Source organism: Mus musculus, chromosome 2 (assembly GCF_000001635.26).
Source record: "Mus musculus strain C57BL/6J chromosome 2, GRCm38.p6 C57BL/6J".
Taxonomy (NCBI): Eukaryota; Metazoa; Chordata; class Mammalia; order Rodentia; family Muridae; genus Mus; species Mus musculus.
This window is the reverse complement of record NC_000068.7, coordinates 154000906-154017911: the sequence shown is the minus strand read 5'-3', so window position 1 is coordinate 154017911 and position 17006 is coordinate 154000906. Positions and strand designations below refer to the sequence as shown.

Here is a 17006-nt window from a genome sequence, read left to right as displayed (position 1 = left end):
ATTTCACAATAGAGCTGGCTAAGAGTAGCTGGTCGGTCACAAACACGGCATAGCCTGAGTGGTGGTCTGTCTTGATATTTTCTCTGACAATCGAGTTAGTCCACTCCTTTAAAATTTGGCCTCATTCAGATTGCCAGGGCATGGGCCAAGCACAGCCACACACGTTCCCTAACGTAGCCGAATGGCTTCTAGCTCATTTCCCCCTAGGTTCCTTCTTATGCCCTCTCACACGCCACATGCTCACGTTTTCCTGTCTGCCTTTGTGTGAGCATTCTGATTTTCACAATTCCCATGGTGTATTAAACTATTCTTAAAAACTGGTGACACTTCTGTAGCCCACAGCTTCAGACTCTTCTACATGTCTCTTATAAATCAGTTCCAAAGCCCTAAAAATTTGATCCAACTTGCTAGAGCAATGAACCTCAACTCTGGTACTAATTATCTGTATTGAGTGTTTTCTTGTCCCTGTGACCAAACACTTAACAGAAAAAAAAAAACTTAATGCAGGAAAAGTTTGCTTTGATTCCATTTTTAGGAGATACAAGTCTATCATGGTGGGGAGAACATGAAAGCTGGAGAGGCATAGTCTGTGGTAGCTGGTAGCATGCCTGGGTCATATCTTGACAGATGATGTAGCAAAACATGGGACCAAAGAGCATCCAGTCTCAAAAGCCTCCAATACAGTGTTACCAGGAGGAGGCTCCATGTTCAAACCTTTGAGCACATGGAAGGCTTTGCAGATTCAAACCATAAAACCCATTTTGGACACCAAGGACTGGGCCTACAGTTACTGTCCCTGAGTTGTAAGCTTTTCCAGATAGAGGCTTCCTGAGAGAGGTGGATTGTCCTCCAATTCTGTCCCCAAAAAATTTCCTCACACCCTTCATAGCCTATATGGAAAGTGAAACAATCATGAATCTGGAAACATAGAGACCACCATGCTAATTAATCAATGCAGAGTGTCAGAGTCCCTTAATTGTGGCTTGTGCCTAAGAGTGCTTGGGAGTCTCCCAGAGCTGAAGCACAGGAATGACAGTGTTAATGGCATAAAGCACATTTACATAAAAGTTAGAGTAGAGTCAGATAATCCGGACCCTGATGCTTGCTCACTGTATGTCCTACATGAATCACTTCACCTCTGTGAACTTCTGTGTCTTCCTTTTGGCATCAGGGTGTGAAGTATTAAGAAGACCTCTTTAGTTGCAGCCTCTATGACAAAGATGGAATCAGGAAGCCCTGGATATCACCAGGATCACTGATGTACCCAAGGAGACTAATCTGGAGGTGATATCTAGAAGCTAAGTAGCAATGGAAGAGTTAAGAGAGCATAAGGTCTTGAGATGACCCTTAGGAAGAGGCAGGCAGGAAAGGCCATGGCCACCTAACCCCGTCTATCTGTTTTCCTGTGTCTCATCAGTCAGGATGGCGCCAATATACACTTATGCATGTATAGCTGGCTGGATTGTGTTCTGCCACATTCACACAGTGGCTGTGTGCCCACTCTCTCAATGTTTCTGCTACTCTCTACATTTCTTTTTAAGTTATGAGCTATCCTCTAAGTTCCTTCTGGCTACAGCTTCAGCCACTCATTTGAAATCTCCACCTGGTATATAACCCACACTCTGCCAACAACTTTTTTTTTTTTTTGGTTTTTCGACACAGGGTTTCTCTGTATAGCCCTGGCTGTCCTGGAACTCACTCTGTAGACCAGGCTGGCCTCGAACTCAGAAATCCGCCTGCCTCTGCCTCCCAAGTGCTGGAATTAAAGGCGTGCGCCACCACGCCTGGCACTGCCAACAACTCTTATTGCAAGGACTGAGGCAAGTCACACGCCAGAGTGCAGTTAGGATTTTAATTCTGGGATGGTGGTAACAGGTGTGGAGACTACTCAGAGAGGAAGAGAATTTGGGAGGGTCCTTTGGGTGGTCTCAGGTAGAAATGTGTGGATGATAGTAGCACTTTCTAGAGGGAAATGCCATCAGAAGTAAGATGAAACCACTGGAGAGTAGCCTGGAATGTAAACAGAGAGAGCATCAGGACATTGGCTGCCACAGTAGCAGAGAGAGTAGGCTTTCACGGAGCATTACTTAGATCCATGGTAGCCTATCCTCGAAGTGTCCACTCAGTCCTACCGTGCCCAGCATGGCTGGGGGCATCTAGAGAGGAGATGCAGATTTCTGGTCTTGTTCTTGCCCCTTGTCCTGGCCACTTCTCATCCCTTCCTCTGGCACAAAGCCACATGGGAAAGATTAAGTAGAGACCATGCCCAAGCCCGGGTAAGGATTCAACCCATGGTCAATGGTCTATGCACAAAGTTAGGACTCAGTCAAAATCTCCCAATTCATTTAGAAACACAGATCCTGGCTCACTCTGGGTTCATGTTGCTGGCTCTGCATTCAGGGTGTACTCAAATTCAGAGTTCAGCTTGGAGTCAAGATCAGGTCTCAATTTCTTTAGTCTTGTGACAGAAACAAACTTAGGCTTGCCCTGGCTTCCTGACAGGCTGCTGTACACAGAGCCACAGAGCACAAACCCAACTTTTGTTTCAGGAGAACCAACCCCATAGACTCATATAATTGAGTTATACTTTGTAATAACAGTTACAAAAACTATTTGGGAAGGATTGGGAGGTTTCAACGTATTGGAGGTGTCACTAGGGTTGAGCTTTAAGGTTTCAAAAGGCTATGCCATTGCTAGTTAGCTCTATAGGTGACTGTGTAGCAGTACATAAGCTCTCAGCTACTATTCCAGTGCCATGCCTGCCTGCCTGATGCCATGCTTCTCACCATGATAGTCATGGGCCCTAACCCTCGGGAGTTGTGAATCTTAAATTAAAGGAATTCTTTTACAATTTCTCTTAGTCATGTTGTTTTCTAATAACAATACAAAAGTAACTAAGACACTGCCCATACCAGCAGGAGAGTTGTGGCATCCTTCTGTTCTTCCTCTTCAGAGGGCAAGTTGTACCTGTCCTGCCAGTAGATTAGCTGAAGGAACCAAGTCAAGATTAGCCTCAGCCTTTGTCATGGCAAATTGAACAGAAGCCCACCAAACTCGTTTCCTCCCTCCAGCCCATCACTCTGTCACCTGTGTGACCTCAATCAAGTACATCACTACTCATTTGTGCCCCACCGTACAAACTCTTATGAGGACCCAATGAGGTTGTGGAAGACACAGAAGGACTGGGTAAAGAGACATAGCCATAGAAGGACCACCTCCAGAGCCTGACACCATTGGTGCCTGTTTCCTGTTGTCCCAGAAACTCTGTCAAGCATGAGAAGATAAGGCTCAAATGAAGCTTCCAATGAGAAGAGGAGGAGCCAAAGGTCCACCTTGGTCAGGATGCAAAATCCCTTTATCCCTGTATGGGGCACTCCTACAGCTCTTGCCTTGGTCCATAGAAAACACTCCATCCCCAGGCTATGACTTACAGAGGAGACCCTGAAGAACACTTGGATTCAGTGTGCTGAGGACGTACTGAAGCAATGGACATAGCTGAAAGACAAAAAGAAGGTGGGAGGAGGTAGAAGGAGAAAAAGAAGGAACACAAATGAGACTTTGCTGGGAACACATTGCCCACTTACCCACAAACAGGGGGACTAATTTCCAGGATCTGAGAACAGTTAACTTTGCAATCTGGATCTATGTAATTGCGGCAACCTGAATCCGAACTGTCCCAGGCTACTAAGAACCTGCCATCTCAGGATATCAGAAGTTCAGAATCCGACAATCTAGCATCCAGAACCCTAATACCCCACGCTCCTAAAAACCTTGAACTCTTGAACCCCAGAACTTTAAGATCCTCAGCAGGCTGAAGCCTTTGGGGAGGCCCGAATCCTAGTTTCCTGCAGGTTCTCATTCATAGGTTCCTAAATATAGATGTCTAAATAAGGTCTTATTGATTGCAAGAAAACCTTAGCTTAAAGGAAGATGTGCTGTGTGTATGTGGTAAACAGCTCAAGGCAGGACCTGTGATTTCTCCCTCGGCAGCCCAGCTACTGAGGAGGAGGAGGAGAAGCCTGTAGACCTCTCAAATAAAAGTCTGCCCCTCCCAGAAAAAAAAACTGTCCAGAGACCCCAACCACACCTACAGATAATTCTGCTTCCCATACCAGGCCTGGTTCCAGGTGCCAAGAGCTGAGGACTTACGAAGTTTTGCAGGACGGTTGACAATGTACTTGTAAGGAGGGTAGAGACACCATCCAGAATACTGTTGATGATGGGTAATCGTCTGGAAAAGAAGAGATTTCTAAAGCTTGGCCAAGAGTTCAGTATAGATCAGAGAGTCTTCTGGAGTTCAGGTGACCTACAACCTTGCTCTGAGGTCTCACTTCTGTTTGTCAGAATGGACCATCCCTGAGCATCTGAGCATCTTATGACTAAGTCGCTGCTTCCTCGGTGTCTGAGTGCTCATCAAAGCCCTGACAGGGTACTATTCACTCAGACTCTATTTACAGAGCACCAGGCTCAACCTTGGGACTCGGGGGTGGGGGTGGGGGCTTTAAACCTCCTTCATAAACAAGTCTCACTGAAGTTGCTTCTTCCTACACTCAACTATCATCCAGTTGTTATTTCCTGGGGCAGCCCATGCTGAGTGTGCACTGAAGGGAGGGGTTTCATACTATGCCCCACAAAGTATGATGGTCTGTGTAGAGCTCTTCATTGTTCTTGAACTCATGGACAGACCAAATACTTTTCTGCATGCCTTTTCCTCATAATATGTTCTATGAAGCAGAGAGCCTATGTTTTCACCAAATTGTTCTCCAGAGCTTAGAACAATGTCTGCCTAGAACAGAGCAAATGTTTTTGTGACAACGAGTGAGGGGGGTAAGTAGAAAACTTAGTCCACAAAGTATTCACCTTGTAAGCACAAGGACCCGAGTTGCCTTTCTAGTGTCCATATTTTTAAATAGGAAGAAATGCCATCTGATAGCAAATACATGTAATCTAGCACCGGAAAGGCAGAAATGTTCAGATTTCTGAGATGACTGGGATATCTGGGATATTCCAGATAACTGGTCAACCAGCTTAGCCTACTTGCTGAGCTCCAGGCCACTGACACACATGTGTGTGTGTCCACACACAAACACACTCCACTCACCCAAATAAGTAAGGAAAGGTCTCATTAAATATACAGTGATACCTTGTATGATGTCACCCACCTTTGCACCCAGTCCTCAGGAGACAGAGCTGGTAGATCTCTGAGAATGAAGCTAGCCAGTGCTTTACAATGAGACTGTGTCTCAAAATATGTATGTACACAAAAGACAACAGAGACTAGTACCTGAAGGTTAACGGTATATTCTTATAAGAAAAAGGAGACATAATCTAGCAAAGACCCTGAAACATGAAAATATGAAAAGAGTTGGAGAACAGAGAAACATGTTTTGCATAAGCAGAACATCCATGCAAAGGTACTGTATGTATGTATGTATGTATGTATGTATGTATGTATGTATGTATGTATGAAGCACAAAACAAAAGCCAATGGGTCTAAACGCAAAAGTGCATTATGACAGCCTTCTTGGCCATGTGTGTTCAGAAGCAGTGGAACAGCATGAATTGCCTGGGGCTCCTGGGCAAACTGAGGTCCTGTCATTGATTTGAGATCAAATCTTTTGTAGAGGAGGATGGGTGGTCTAGGGACATGGCTATCAAGGCTGGAAACAGAGCCCATACCTCCATTTCTGACCAAAGATTCCCAACCCCAGCCCTTGACTCGTAGACCATGTTTTCTCTCCCAGACACTGGGTAGTATCACCTCTTCTCACCCCTGCCTTACCCAAAACTATTTTACTAAGCATACAAATAAAGGCGCAGATTTTGAGGATCAATGGGGATCTGTGATGGAAAAGGACAGGGATAGGATGTTGAGATCTCATTGCAGAAATTTTTCATAGGGTAAAGATTGCTTCAGGACAATCAAAGCCCATGCTAGCATCTAATTTTCCAACTGTGTTCCACCTCCAGGTAGATGTAATGTTAACATCTTCATAGCCATGAGGCACATTGACCCATCAGAAAGACACCATAACTAAATACATGATTGTAGCTAGAGAGGTCCATTCTCCTGCTTCAGCCATGGAAAGGAACCATCCCTAGAGACTCGTGTGTTATGGTTCTTGAGCCCTTATGATGTTCCAGTCTCTTTGCTAAACACATGTTTTCTCTTATCTTTACTCCACTAGAGTAATAATCTCTACTGCTCAAATGCACAGATGGGGAAACTGAGGCCTCAAAAGATGAAGCTTCAGAGAAACAGAGTTGAAAATGTTGACACAGTTGATTCTTGAGGCTATTCTGATTGTGTGTTCTACAATACTGCTTCCCAGGTGTAAGAATAGGATTAAATTCAGGAGTCCTAAAGTCTCCCTGAGAGCCCAGCTCTGCTGAGATGAATAAGCCTTACCTTCCCAACAAGGAAATGGAGATTTTATCTGTATTACTGGAGCATTTGCCTATGGTCACCTCAGGAAGGCCAGTCTGGGCATTGGTTTTAATGGAGAGTGAATTTATGAGGTCCAAGGAAACAGAAATGTCGACCGTCTTGCCAATGAAAGGCCTGCAGAAAACAAGAGTCACACACAGGTCTAGAAGCCTTCGCAAGTTTCCCTAGTTTTCATCTATCTGTGTGGCCCTAATCCAGTGTGTCTATGGGGGCAATGTTATAAATGGGTGACATGTGTTCAATACCAACATTGTAACAGTAGTATTAACATGTTATATATTCTCTACAAAATTTATATATTTATATTAAACTTCCTTGGGCCATGCATGTTTAGTACATGCAAGATTTTTGCTTGGCATGAGACTAATACTTAAAACAATTGCTAACATTTTGTAACATAATTGTAACATAACATAAACTACCTGTGGACATTCACTTATAAACATTGTACACTTATAAACAGTACTAGAAAAGAATCATACTCCTTTTTTTTAAGTGAAAGATCCTGGGCATACAGAGGTTAAGTGTATGTACCCCCCCAGGATCTTACAGCTCATGCCTTTATAAATGCATGAAATATAAACATTCCTGAGCCCCCAGTGGTGACTATTTGAGGCCAGGGTCACACATATACTAGGCAAGTGTTCTCTCTGAAGGATCCCCCCACATCTCTAGATATCTCTAAATGAGAGATCTAGAAAAATATAAATTCTTAGAGATTAACATGTCAATCTTCATTAAAGGTTGGAATTTTAGGCCTCAGAGGGTCTCCTCTTTTATAGATTAGGAAACTAGAGCCAGAAGTCACATCGTAGCTGGAAATTAAATGCCTACTCAAATTGGCCATATTGCACTGTACCCTCAAAATCCAAGTGACATATACTCACAGAACCAAGGAGGCTTCCCCAGCCAAGGGCACCGTCAGATCAATGCCATTGCCGTTGGAAGACAGCTTAGCTTGAAAATCCAGGACTTTGAGATTATTGATTTTCAACCTGCCCAAAACACACACACATGCCTTCTTGTCCTGCGTCTTTGCAGCATTTGCACCTCTTGTCATCACCCTCCTGTCCCTCCTACATCCTGTGCAGAAGCGTGAGACTCCACACTCTCAGGCACAGTGCACTCAGCGAGGGAAACTATAGGCAGCAGAGACAGAACCTGAATCCAGGACTATGTGACTCAGACCTCCGTAAAGCCAGTGCTTGGGACTGGAGGCTATGAATTCTAGCTAGCTGTCCCTTGAAGAAACTTAGATTTTTACTATATTTGAAAAAGAAATGTGTTTTCATGAGAATGCCTTTAGGTACCAAGATTCATGTGGAGATGAGATCAATGGAATGTTCAACTTGAGCCTTAAGTCACTGACTGTGGAAACCCGGAGGTATGAACTGTCTACACTGGCCCTGTAGCCCTGCCTCAGACATACTCGACTTCTAATGAACCTTGCCTCAGAACTCCTCAGCTCTGTGGGGGAATAAGAGGCTTATCCATCTATTGTTGATATTGAGTAGTCAGATAGTCCCTTCCCCAGAAGCAAAGAACATCAACTCACAATAAACCATTCAAAGATGTAAAGCTTTTTAAATTGCCAAGGTCCGCTGTGTTCAACGTTTCTAGAATGCTGTTCTTGGCTAATGGCCAACTTGTGGCTTGCTGAAGCAACTCCACATCCAGATTCAGGTTCTGAGGGACAGCTGTCAAAAACAGTCATCAGTCAGTGTCCTGTACCACTAGGGAGTGGGCTTCCATCCTCCTGGTTTCAGAGAAGTCAGTTTCCCTGTGCTGTGTCATCAGTCCCTGCAACAACCCAGTCAGGACAGGATTGCCAGTCTCCTTTGTATAGATGAGGAACCTGAGCCTCCTAAGGTTAGGAAAAGTGTCTACACAGCTGGATCCATGCACTGGGATAGGGGACTTCTTGTCAACAGCTACTATAATTTAAAATGCAAACCTTTTAAATTTTTGGAATCTCACTTTTAAGAATTTATCCTGTGCCAATATATATTGGCAAGTCTCTTAGGGTAACATCCCAGCACTGTTTTTTTTTTTTTTTCTAAACAGATAGGGGCAACGCAGGAGTTGAATAGCAGCACATTTCTCAGTGTACCACCCACAAAAGACAACACCACCCTCTCCCAGCAGCCTCTGCAATTGCAGGCATGATACTTATTAGAGTTTCTCCTGGGACCAGATAGCTGAAGGAACCTATATTAACTCACCTTCAGAGGGAGGATTCAGAATTTTCAAATTATTCACAGCGCTGCCAAGTTCACCAAGAAGTGACTCTGAGTTCCCAATGAGCAGGCCACACAAGACAACAAGGCTCCCAAGTTGGAACATCTTTGGTTCTGACAAATGGAGAGTCATAGCAGGAAGAAGAAACAAAAACCCACAATTAGTGCCTGCCTCTCTCACGCTTGCCTTTCAACAAGACAGTTGCACTTCTCTTCACAATAGGTAAGAAATGGAGCCAGGGGATATGCCTGCCCTCAGGAGTGGATGAAGTAGGGCCCAGTCTGCAATGGAATTTTATTCAGCCACAATGAAAAATGAAATTGTGGCATTTCAGGAAATGGATGGAACTGGAAGTCATTGTGCTTAGCAGTTAAGAGAGGCAAAATAACCTATTTTCTGTCATCTGCAAATGAGGTTCAAATGTGTGTGTATCTATAACATAATATATTCATGTACATATACATATGCAACACATTCCCTGCCTTGCCTGCTCACTTTCCTAAGCTATAATTCTGTTTAGATGTTTCAGCAAAACTTCACACCTTCTATGAAGCCAGCTTCAGACCCCCTCCCCAGAGAGCACATCTAGGTTCCCCACTGCCTTTCTCCACCAAACTTGGAGCAGCACAGTCCCTAGGGGAAATAGCTATCTCTTCTGTCATTATTGAGCCTACACTCCAGTAGGAAGCCTTTCTCTATACACTAAGACAAGTCATTGATGAATAAAATCTGATCCCTAAACAGAACCCACATGAGTCTAGGTTGTTGTTAGTCTGACACAATGTCATCTATGTCTTCAAATTTGTTAGAGTCAAAACTTTACCAACACAAACAGTGCCTTCCCTCTGCTTCTTGCCCCAAAGCCTCCTGTGGACTCTCAGATGGGAACTCAGTTTAGTGGAGTCACTACTCACTGCTTTGAAGAAGGATGCACACGAGAGAGATCCTTGTTTCTCTGCACGATCTCCTGGGATTCTAGGGTGACTTATATTGTGGTCCCAGGATGAGAATCAAGCCCTATTTCCTGGATGTTCTAAAGATACTCCAAAGAAAATATCTAAGGTTAGCCAAGATATTCCAACCCAAAGGTCACCCAGGATGCTTGGGTGACAGTGATGGACCTTGTGCCAAGTTCAAAGCCCTATGTTGTCAAACTTGAGACTGCCAACAAGGGGTCAGTTCAGTATTGTCTAGAAAGAAGATCCAGAATGAATCAATGGAAGAATGTTCTGTTGGGTTGGCTCGAAGTATTTGCCTAAGCTAGCCCAGTCATTTTTTGAGAACTCATTTAAAAAAAAAAAAGCCAGCAGCTTCTGTTTGTTCAATTGTGGTTCTCAGGTGTCCCAGACCACCCTTCCTATGCACCTGACCCGTGTCCAAGAGCTTCAACCACCTCTGCTGGAGTGAGCCAGCCTCTGTGAGGGGCCAATAATGACATTCCTCACTCTTTCACTGACTCAACCATCTGTATTTTAAACCAGCTTTCTAGATGATTTTGTTTAATGCTGCCCCAAGGCTATTATTTCTCAAAATAGAAAATTCCAGCAATTCTAAAAATAAAAGGAGGGGAAAAGTAGGTTCATGGTCACTGTGCTGAGGAGGGTTAGTCATGAAAACAGCAGGACTGGGGGAATGATTCACATCTGTCCTACCTTGACATTGGCCATGACTGTAGTGTGTCTCTGTGAGCCACATACTACCAATGGATTAGCAGTAGATGACATGTGAATTCACAAGCCAGGATGTCTGTGGTCCAAAGGGAGGAATCGAGTTCCCCTGGTTTCAGAATAAACCATAGAAGCTAGGGGGGAATTATAATCTGAGGTGAAAACTCAGCAACTCCATCTAGGGTGGGGTATTGCTAGATCCAGGTTCCCAAATGATTCCATGTTCTTAATACTGGCTTCATTCTCTGATGAACTTTACCAGATAAAGTAACTGAAAACGTTTTGGTGAAGGGGGTGTGGGGGTGTGTGGAGACCCAACTCCTATGTGGGTAGAGAGGTGGTGCATTGCCATCGGTGAGGAGCTAAAGTAATACTCTGATGGAGGCTCCATTGTCTAGGTAAAATGTATGTGAGCAAGATGTGTCAGCCAACAGGCACTTGCTCCCCTGGAATAAGGACCCATGTTTGTTCTCCAGAGTCCGAGGAAAAGTAGGAGGGGACAACGCCTGATAGTTATCCTCTGACCTCAACGTGTACGCTATCATATGTGCACCTGCACTCACACACGAACAACACACACACACACACACACACACACACACACACACACAAATAAGAAACTGGTAACTCTCAGGTCAACTAGACTGTGGCCTCTGAACAAAGTAGATGTGTCGTCTCCTCAGGATATTGGGAACAGAAGCAGCAGGACTGTGTGTCTCACGAGTGACCTCCAGCTCACATTTACTGAGCTCACCCCACTGTGAATTTCAGAACCCCAACTCTACCTCGAACACTGTGGTTCATGCCCACAGCTCTTCACAGTGTGGACTGAAGAAGCATAAACCCCTATGAATAGCCATGACCACTGTTTTTTATTTACCATCAGGAGCTGTCCTGTTCCATCTTGATCTGTTTCCCAGTGACCTGACAGGAGGTTCAGACAGGAAGGGGCTGTAGCTGCAATGAGAAGGCAGGGCCTGTGCACCAGCAGGAGAGCAGCTGTTTCAGCAAATGGCCTCCTGGGGGGCAGCAGTGAGCAGTTCTTGTCCTTCCTAGAGGTTGATACAGACATTTGCCTGCTGTCTGCTTGCCATTCAGGTTAGATACACCTCTTTAATAAGCCTGATGATTGTCAGGACGTTCATTTGAGAGTCTCATTTTTCAGTGGAAGAAATAGGTTTCTGAGAGGCCCTCAGCTGTCAAGGTTGCGCAAGGGTAGAAATCCAGTGATTGGGTCCTTCCACCTACATCAGGCTGTGGATAGTCAGCAGAACAGGAATGTCCCTAGTCTTGTATATTGTGTCTTCCACAGGCCCCATTGTTTGAACTGGCCACCAAGTCCTAGGCCCATGAAAAGCCAGAAAAACACAGAAACAGGTGGGAGCTGAGCCTTGGGCTGAGGAACAGGACAGAGCTGGGCCACTGCTACTTAGCAAGCCTTTAGGGCCTGACCTATTTGAGGTTCTTGTTTGTCCTTGTCCCCTCTTCACAGAGTCCCTCCCCCATCCCCATTCCCTTCTCAGAGAGGGTGGGTTCCCCCTGGATAGCTCTCCACTCATCAAGTCTCTGCAGGATTAGGGGCACCCTCCCCCACTGAGGCCAGACTGTGCAGCCCTGTTAGGGATTGGATACTGCAGTCAGGCTACCGCTTATTGGAGGACCTACATGGAGACTGAGCTGCATGTCTGCTTCACACGTGCCAGGTGCCTCGGACCGGCCTGTGTATGCTCTTTGGTTGGTGGCTCAGTCTCTGAGAGCTCCCACAGGTCTCTTAGTTGACTCTGTTGGTCTTCCTGTGGGGTTCCTATCCCCTTCAGGGTTTTTAATCCTTCCCACAGCTCTCCCATAATAGTCCCTGACCTCCATCCACTGTTTGCCTGTGGATATCTTTTTCTGTTTCAGTCAGTTGCTGGGTGGACCTCTCGGAGGATAGTTATGCTAGGCTTCTGTCTGCAAGCATAACAGAGTATCATTAGTAGTGTCAGGAATTGATGCTTGCCTGTAGGATGGGTCTCAAGTTGGGCCAGTTATTGGTTGGCCATTCCTTCAGTCTTCTGCCCCATCTTCATTAGGGCCTGTCCTTAACATGAGGTGACCAAAGCAGAGGACATTATGACCTTGTAATTCTGTAAGCTAAGGTAGTCAGAGTCTGCTGTGGCCTTGCCACAGCTGTCTTCTGTATGCAGACCCTCTTTTTGGCTGGCTGCCACCATGTTCCACAAATCAATGAGAATCCTGTTTCCAGCTATGGGTCACAGAGCCAAGGACTGTTGCACAATCTTGTTAAGTAGGGATTTTCACACTCCAGGAACACAGACTGGGGATGCTGGAGTTAGAGTGGTGACATCAGGCCTGCTGCTGGTATCTATCCCCAGCTGCCTCAGCTGCTACATGGGTAAACCCCTTGTACCTGCATCTCCTTAGTATAAAGGGCAGGCAAGTGTCTAAGGCATCGTGAGGGTGGCAAGGGACTTGTGAGGAGATGCTATCAATGGGACTTGGAAGACCTGAGTTCAAATCCTCATTCTTTCCACTGCTGGCTACATGACCTGGGATGGGGTTATCTCTTCCTCTGTGAAGTGAGACTGGGAACTGCAGCTTACCTCCTCGTTATCCCTGTGTAGATAAGACAGTGGGAAACCTATGAGAGCCCTCACACTGGGCAGGCTGTGCTGCGGACACTCCTGACAATGTCTGACATTACATTACATAGCAAACATAGAGGGCCCTTGTTGGGGAGAGGTTAGGCTGTCAGAGGTCATCCCAAGTCTGTACTGACTGCCCCAAGTCACCTTGAAATGAGCATCCATCAAGTGTACAGGAAGTCTCCTCTAATGGAAAATACTTGGCTGTTGGAGACAAAAGGATGGGGCCATATGGGCCGTGGGATAAATTTCTCATTGAAAATCTCCAGTGAAGCATTAAGGATTAGCTGTCCCAGGATAGGACTTCCTACATCCAATACAACTACTAATCCCAGCTATGGCAGCTTCCTGCCCTCACTAACCCTGGCACTTAAGCAATGGGCTGGTACTTGTTCCCTGTCACCACTCAGATTCCTGTTTGGAAAAAGCTACTAGGACCAGAGAGGCTGGGTTCACTCAGGAACCAGGCCAGGCTGAAGGTTAGGGAATCTGCTCCCCAGACTTCCCTCACTCATACAGACAGAGACAGAGCAGCCAGTCCCCAGACCTCCTTGCAGGACAACCAAAAATCAGCTGGTAACACCACCCACCAAGGCAATGCCTTTTTTCACTTCTGTAACTTCCATATTGATGAGCTATAACCCAGCTGCAATGTTTATTTCCTTTAAGAAAGAATGGAAGGAGAGAGACAGAGACAGAGACAGAAAAAGAGAACTCACCCACTTACCCCAGTTCTCACAGTTGAACCACCAGCAGGGAAGTTTTTGTATATATAAATGTTGAAGCACCTGCCATTTTATCACAACTAAAAGTAGCAATTAGTGAAACTGTACAACCTTAGCGGCTGAAGTTTTTTTTTTATTTCCCTTTCCTCAATGTTGACACACACACACAATTATATCCATAAAGCAATGTCTCTTGGGCCTAGAGAGATGGCTCAGTGGTGAAGAGCATTCACTTCTGTTGGGAAAGCTAGAAGACCCACAAAGCAGCTTATAATTTCCTGTAACTTCCTATCCCCAGGGATTCAAAGCCCTCCTCTACTGTCATCAGGAACCTGCACACACATGATGCACATAAGGTCATGCAAGCAAAGACACTAACACCTAAAATAAATAAACCTTAAAAACAAAACATTGTTCTGAGCCCTGTCAATCCGGATTACACAGAGCCCCTCTGACCTTGGCCTGGAAGATGGGACCTACGCAAGGGCCTTTCCCACTCTCAACTGGAATTTGCATCTTCTTGTTAGTGGCATGTTCCCTGAGCATTTGCTGAAAGCTTTCGAAGGAACCTGAAATTGGACCTGGAGAGAGTTCTTGGTGGGTCTGGCTCCTCTGAGCCGTTGGAGATCTGAGAGTCTTGCTATTAACAGCTTTGTCACTAGAGCTGGCCCCTGAAGTATAGTGGGTGACAAGTATTTGAGGGAGGAGAGAAGCATGAGAGATAAAGGAAAGTGGAGGGACCACAGAGAGAATAGGGTGATGCAGAGAGGGAAGGGGAGAACTAGAGTGAGGGTGTGAGGGGAAAGGAGAGTCAAGAAAGAAACAGAGAAGAGACAATGAAAGGGAGGAAGAGGAAGAAGAGACGGGGCAAGAGACAATGGTGGGGTGTCCTGAGAGCGCAGGTACTGAAGGCTGGACCCAGGGTGCCTAGGCTCTCCAAGACACAGTGATGGGGTACCCTGAGAGTGAAGGTACCAAAGGCTGGACCCAGTATCCCTAGGCTCTCTAAGACACAATGGTGGAGTATCCTGAGAGTGCAGGTGCTAAAGGCTGGACCCAGGGTCCCTATGCTCTCCATGTCATCCACAGGTCCTGCCTGTTTATTACCCTTGGCTGATAGCTTAGCTGTTCCCACAGGGAGGATTGGGTTGGTAGCCCCTAAGCAGTGGTCAGTTGGTTGAGCTCCTCTGTGCTCTTCCTGACTCCCTAAGATTTGGTTTATAACCTGTCCTTTGCCCTGCATCAGTTTCCAGGACCTTCCTGGGGCAGTGGTCCTGCTTTTATGCATCCATCTGTCCTTCCTCCGTTCTTTCATGTCAAAGTGTCTTACACTGGAACCTCTGATCCTGTTGATAACTATTCATTAGCTTCTGCTTGATACATGAGTTAGAGTCAATAATGAAGAATCTAAGTTCTTGTCTCAGCAATTGGGGGCCTTCCTGGACAGTCAAAAAGGCCCAATAGCCAGCTAGCTCCCCACTGAAGGGAAGCTCCCTAGCCTCTTCAGCACCATGTATGTGTTAATGGAGGAAGATCTGAGTGACGGGGAAGGGTTGTTGTGTAGAGATTAGCATGCATCCAGACAGAAAGACAAAGACTGTGTGATCTTGCATACAGGTAAAATCTGAAAATGGTAACACTCAAATACACAGAGGATAACATGGTTGTCACCAAGGCAGTGAAGAAAATGACACTATCAAGGCAAAGGTGGAAGTGGGATCAGAAATGGAGATCAGAAGACAAAGTCCTAAGTCTGTGAGATGAGCGTGTCTAGGTATGTAATATACCATGAAGACAGGATGTCACTCCAGGTGGGAGTTGTATAGGGCTCAAGTCTTCTCGCTAATAGCACTGGAGAAACCAGATATTTTAAACACATGGACTTTTCTCTTCAACAGAAGGGATTCATACCTGTGCCTGATCAGAAAACTGGAAATGAATGTAGTTTGTAACCTGGTGATTTTTGCTGTCTGTAAGACTAGACCTCACTAGAGTCTCCAGGCTATCGTGCTTATGCTAGACTCTTTCCCAACTCCTGAGCAGTGCTTGTCAGTCAATAGAACCCATTGTTATGAAAGAGGGTCTATGTACTTTGCAAAAGAGTTTAGTATTTTACTTATCCCTGATCTTTTCTTCCTGGATCTTTATCCTGAACATTATTTCTCAGTCAATAGAACCATTCTTGTGGAAGAGGGCACATATACTTTGCAAAGGCATTTTAATGTAGTCATGCCTTAAGCTTTATTGTGATAATTTTCATAAGAAAACTTTTTCCCAAAGTTGTGCTCTGTTTAAATATGTCAAAAATAAAGTGCTTGTGGTCAAACTCTCAAAGTTTGAACCAACACCAGGGAGCTAAGCTGTGTTGAGCCAGAATTCCTTCTTGCCTCACATTGGCTGTCCCTCTGCCACTCATGGCACTTGCAGATATCCCCACCTGGAGTCATGCTACCCGAGTACATTTTAGCTGTCTCATAAATGCAATATATGTGATATAATATGTTTGTTTTTCAAGACATAGTTGGTTGAAGGAATGTGTGCTGGTCTTTCTCTTCTGCCAGCCTGACTGCTTCAGGCTGAGGACCCTCATGCTGCCCTGTGTATCCACAGCTGTCAGCCTGGGACTGGCTTCTGCTGGGTCCCAACAAACACCACACTGAGTAAACATAGCAAAAGAAAGCTATGGAATAAGCACATGGGCTGACCGGGTGGTCAGGAGCTGGTGATGAGACCCAGAACCCAGCAAGCATCCATCTCCCACCCTCCCTTCTGTGAACCTAACTCTCCATCCCAAGCCTCTGTTTCAGTTGCAGTCAGCACATGTCTATCCTCAGGCAGGGCCTGGAGGAGGGAATGCACTGTAAGATCTCCTCTATAGTGACAGCCTCCAGGAAATGACCTCTTACTCTTTTCTGCATCAGTTCCTCCTGGCACCAGAGCAAGGCCTGAGGATGTCACATGCCACAATTGCAAATCCTCTCTGTCCTTTAGAGCACCTCTTATGTAACCATCTCACTCTTTGATAAACACACACACATACATCAAGCAGAAGATACAACCCCAAATGACTTAAGGTACAAAGAGGGCTCTTGAAATGTCATGGATTCTGGGCACTCAAAGGAAATCTTCAGGACCATATTTACTCTGTGACTGGGCTCTGATTTCTTCTGCACTAACTTCAAGGTGACTTTAACAAGGGAAAGGCAGAGACAACCACCAGGAACTTAGTAACCTCAGTAGTTAGAAGACGTTTCTTCCCTAGCATCTCCGTGAGCCTTCTAGA

General features: G+C 45.4%; 1 protein-coding gene across 1 annotated transcript; it reads right to left on the bottom strand.

The window, feature by feature from the left end:
* Window positions 1–1838: 1838 nt before the first annotated feature.
* Window positions 1839–9636, bottom strand: Bpifa2 (BPI fold containing family A, member 2). Its single transcript, NM_008953.2, has 9 exons — window positions 9601–9636; window positions 8671–8799; window positions 8004–8145; window positions 7336–7443; window positions 6410–6562; window positions 4150–4231; window positions 3432–3495; window positions 2913–2987; window positions 1839–2010 (listed from the first exon to the last, which is right to left on the bottom strand). The coding sequence occupies exons 2-8, from the start codon at window positions 8789–8791 to the stop codon at window positions 2950–2952; spliced, it is 708 nt and encodes a 235-aa protein (NP_032979.1). The 5' UTR covers window positions 8792–8799; window positions 9601–9636; the 3' UTR covers window positions 1839–2010; window positions 2913–2949.
* Window positions 9637–17006: the final 7370 nt, after the last annotated feature.

Excerpts from the sequence above, each read along its gene's own strand:
- Bpifa2 (NM_008953.2), bottom strand. The coding sequence starts at position 8,791 with ATGTTCCAACTTGGGAGCCTTGTTGTCTTGTGTGGCCTGCTCATTGGG. Across the intron at positions 7,444-8,003 it reads ACATCTTTGAATGGTTTATT|GTTGAAAATCAATAATCTCA; the intron begins GTGAGTTGATGT and ends TGTTTTGGGCAG. Across the intron at positions 2,988-3,431 it reads TGTTCTTCAGGGTCTCCTCT|CTAATCTACTGGCAGGACAG; the intron begins GTAAGTCATAGC and ends TGGTTCCTTCAG.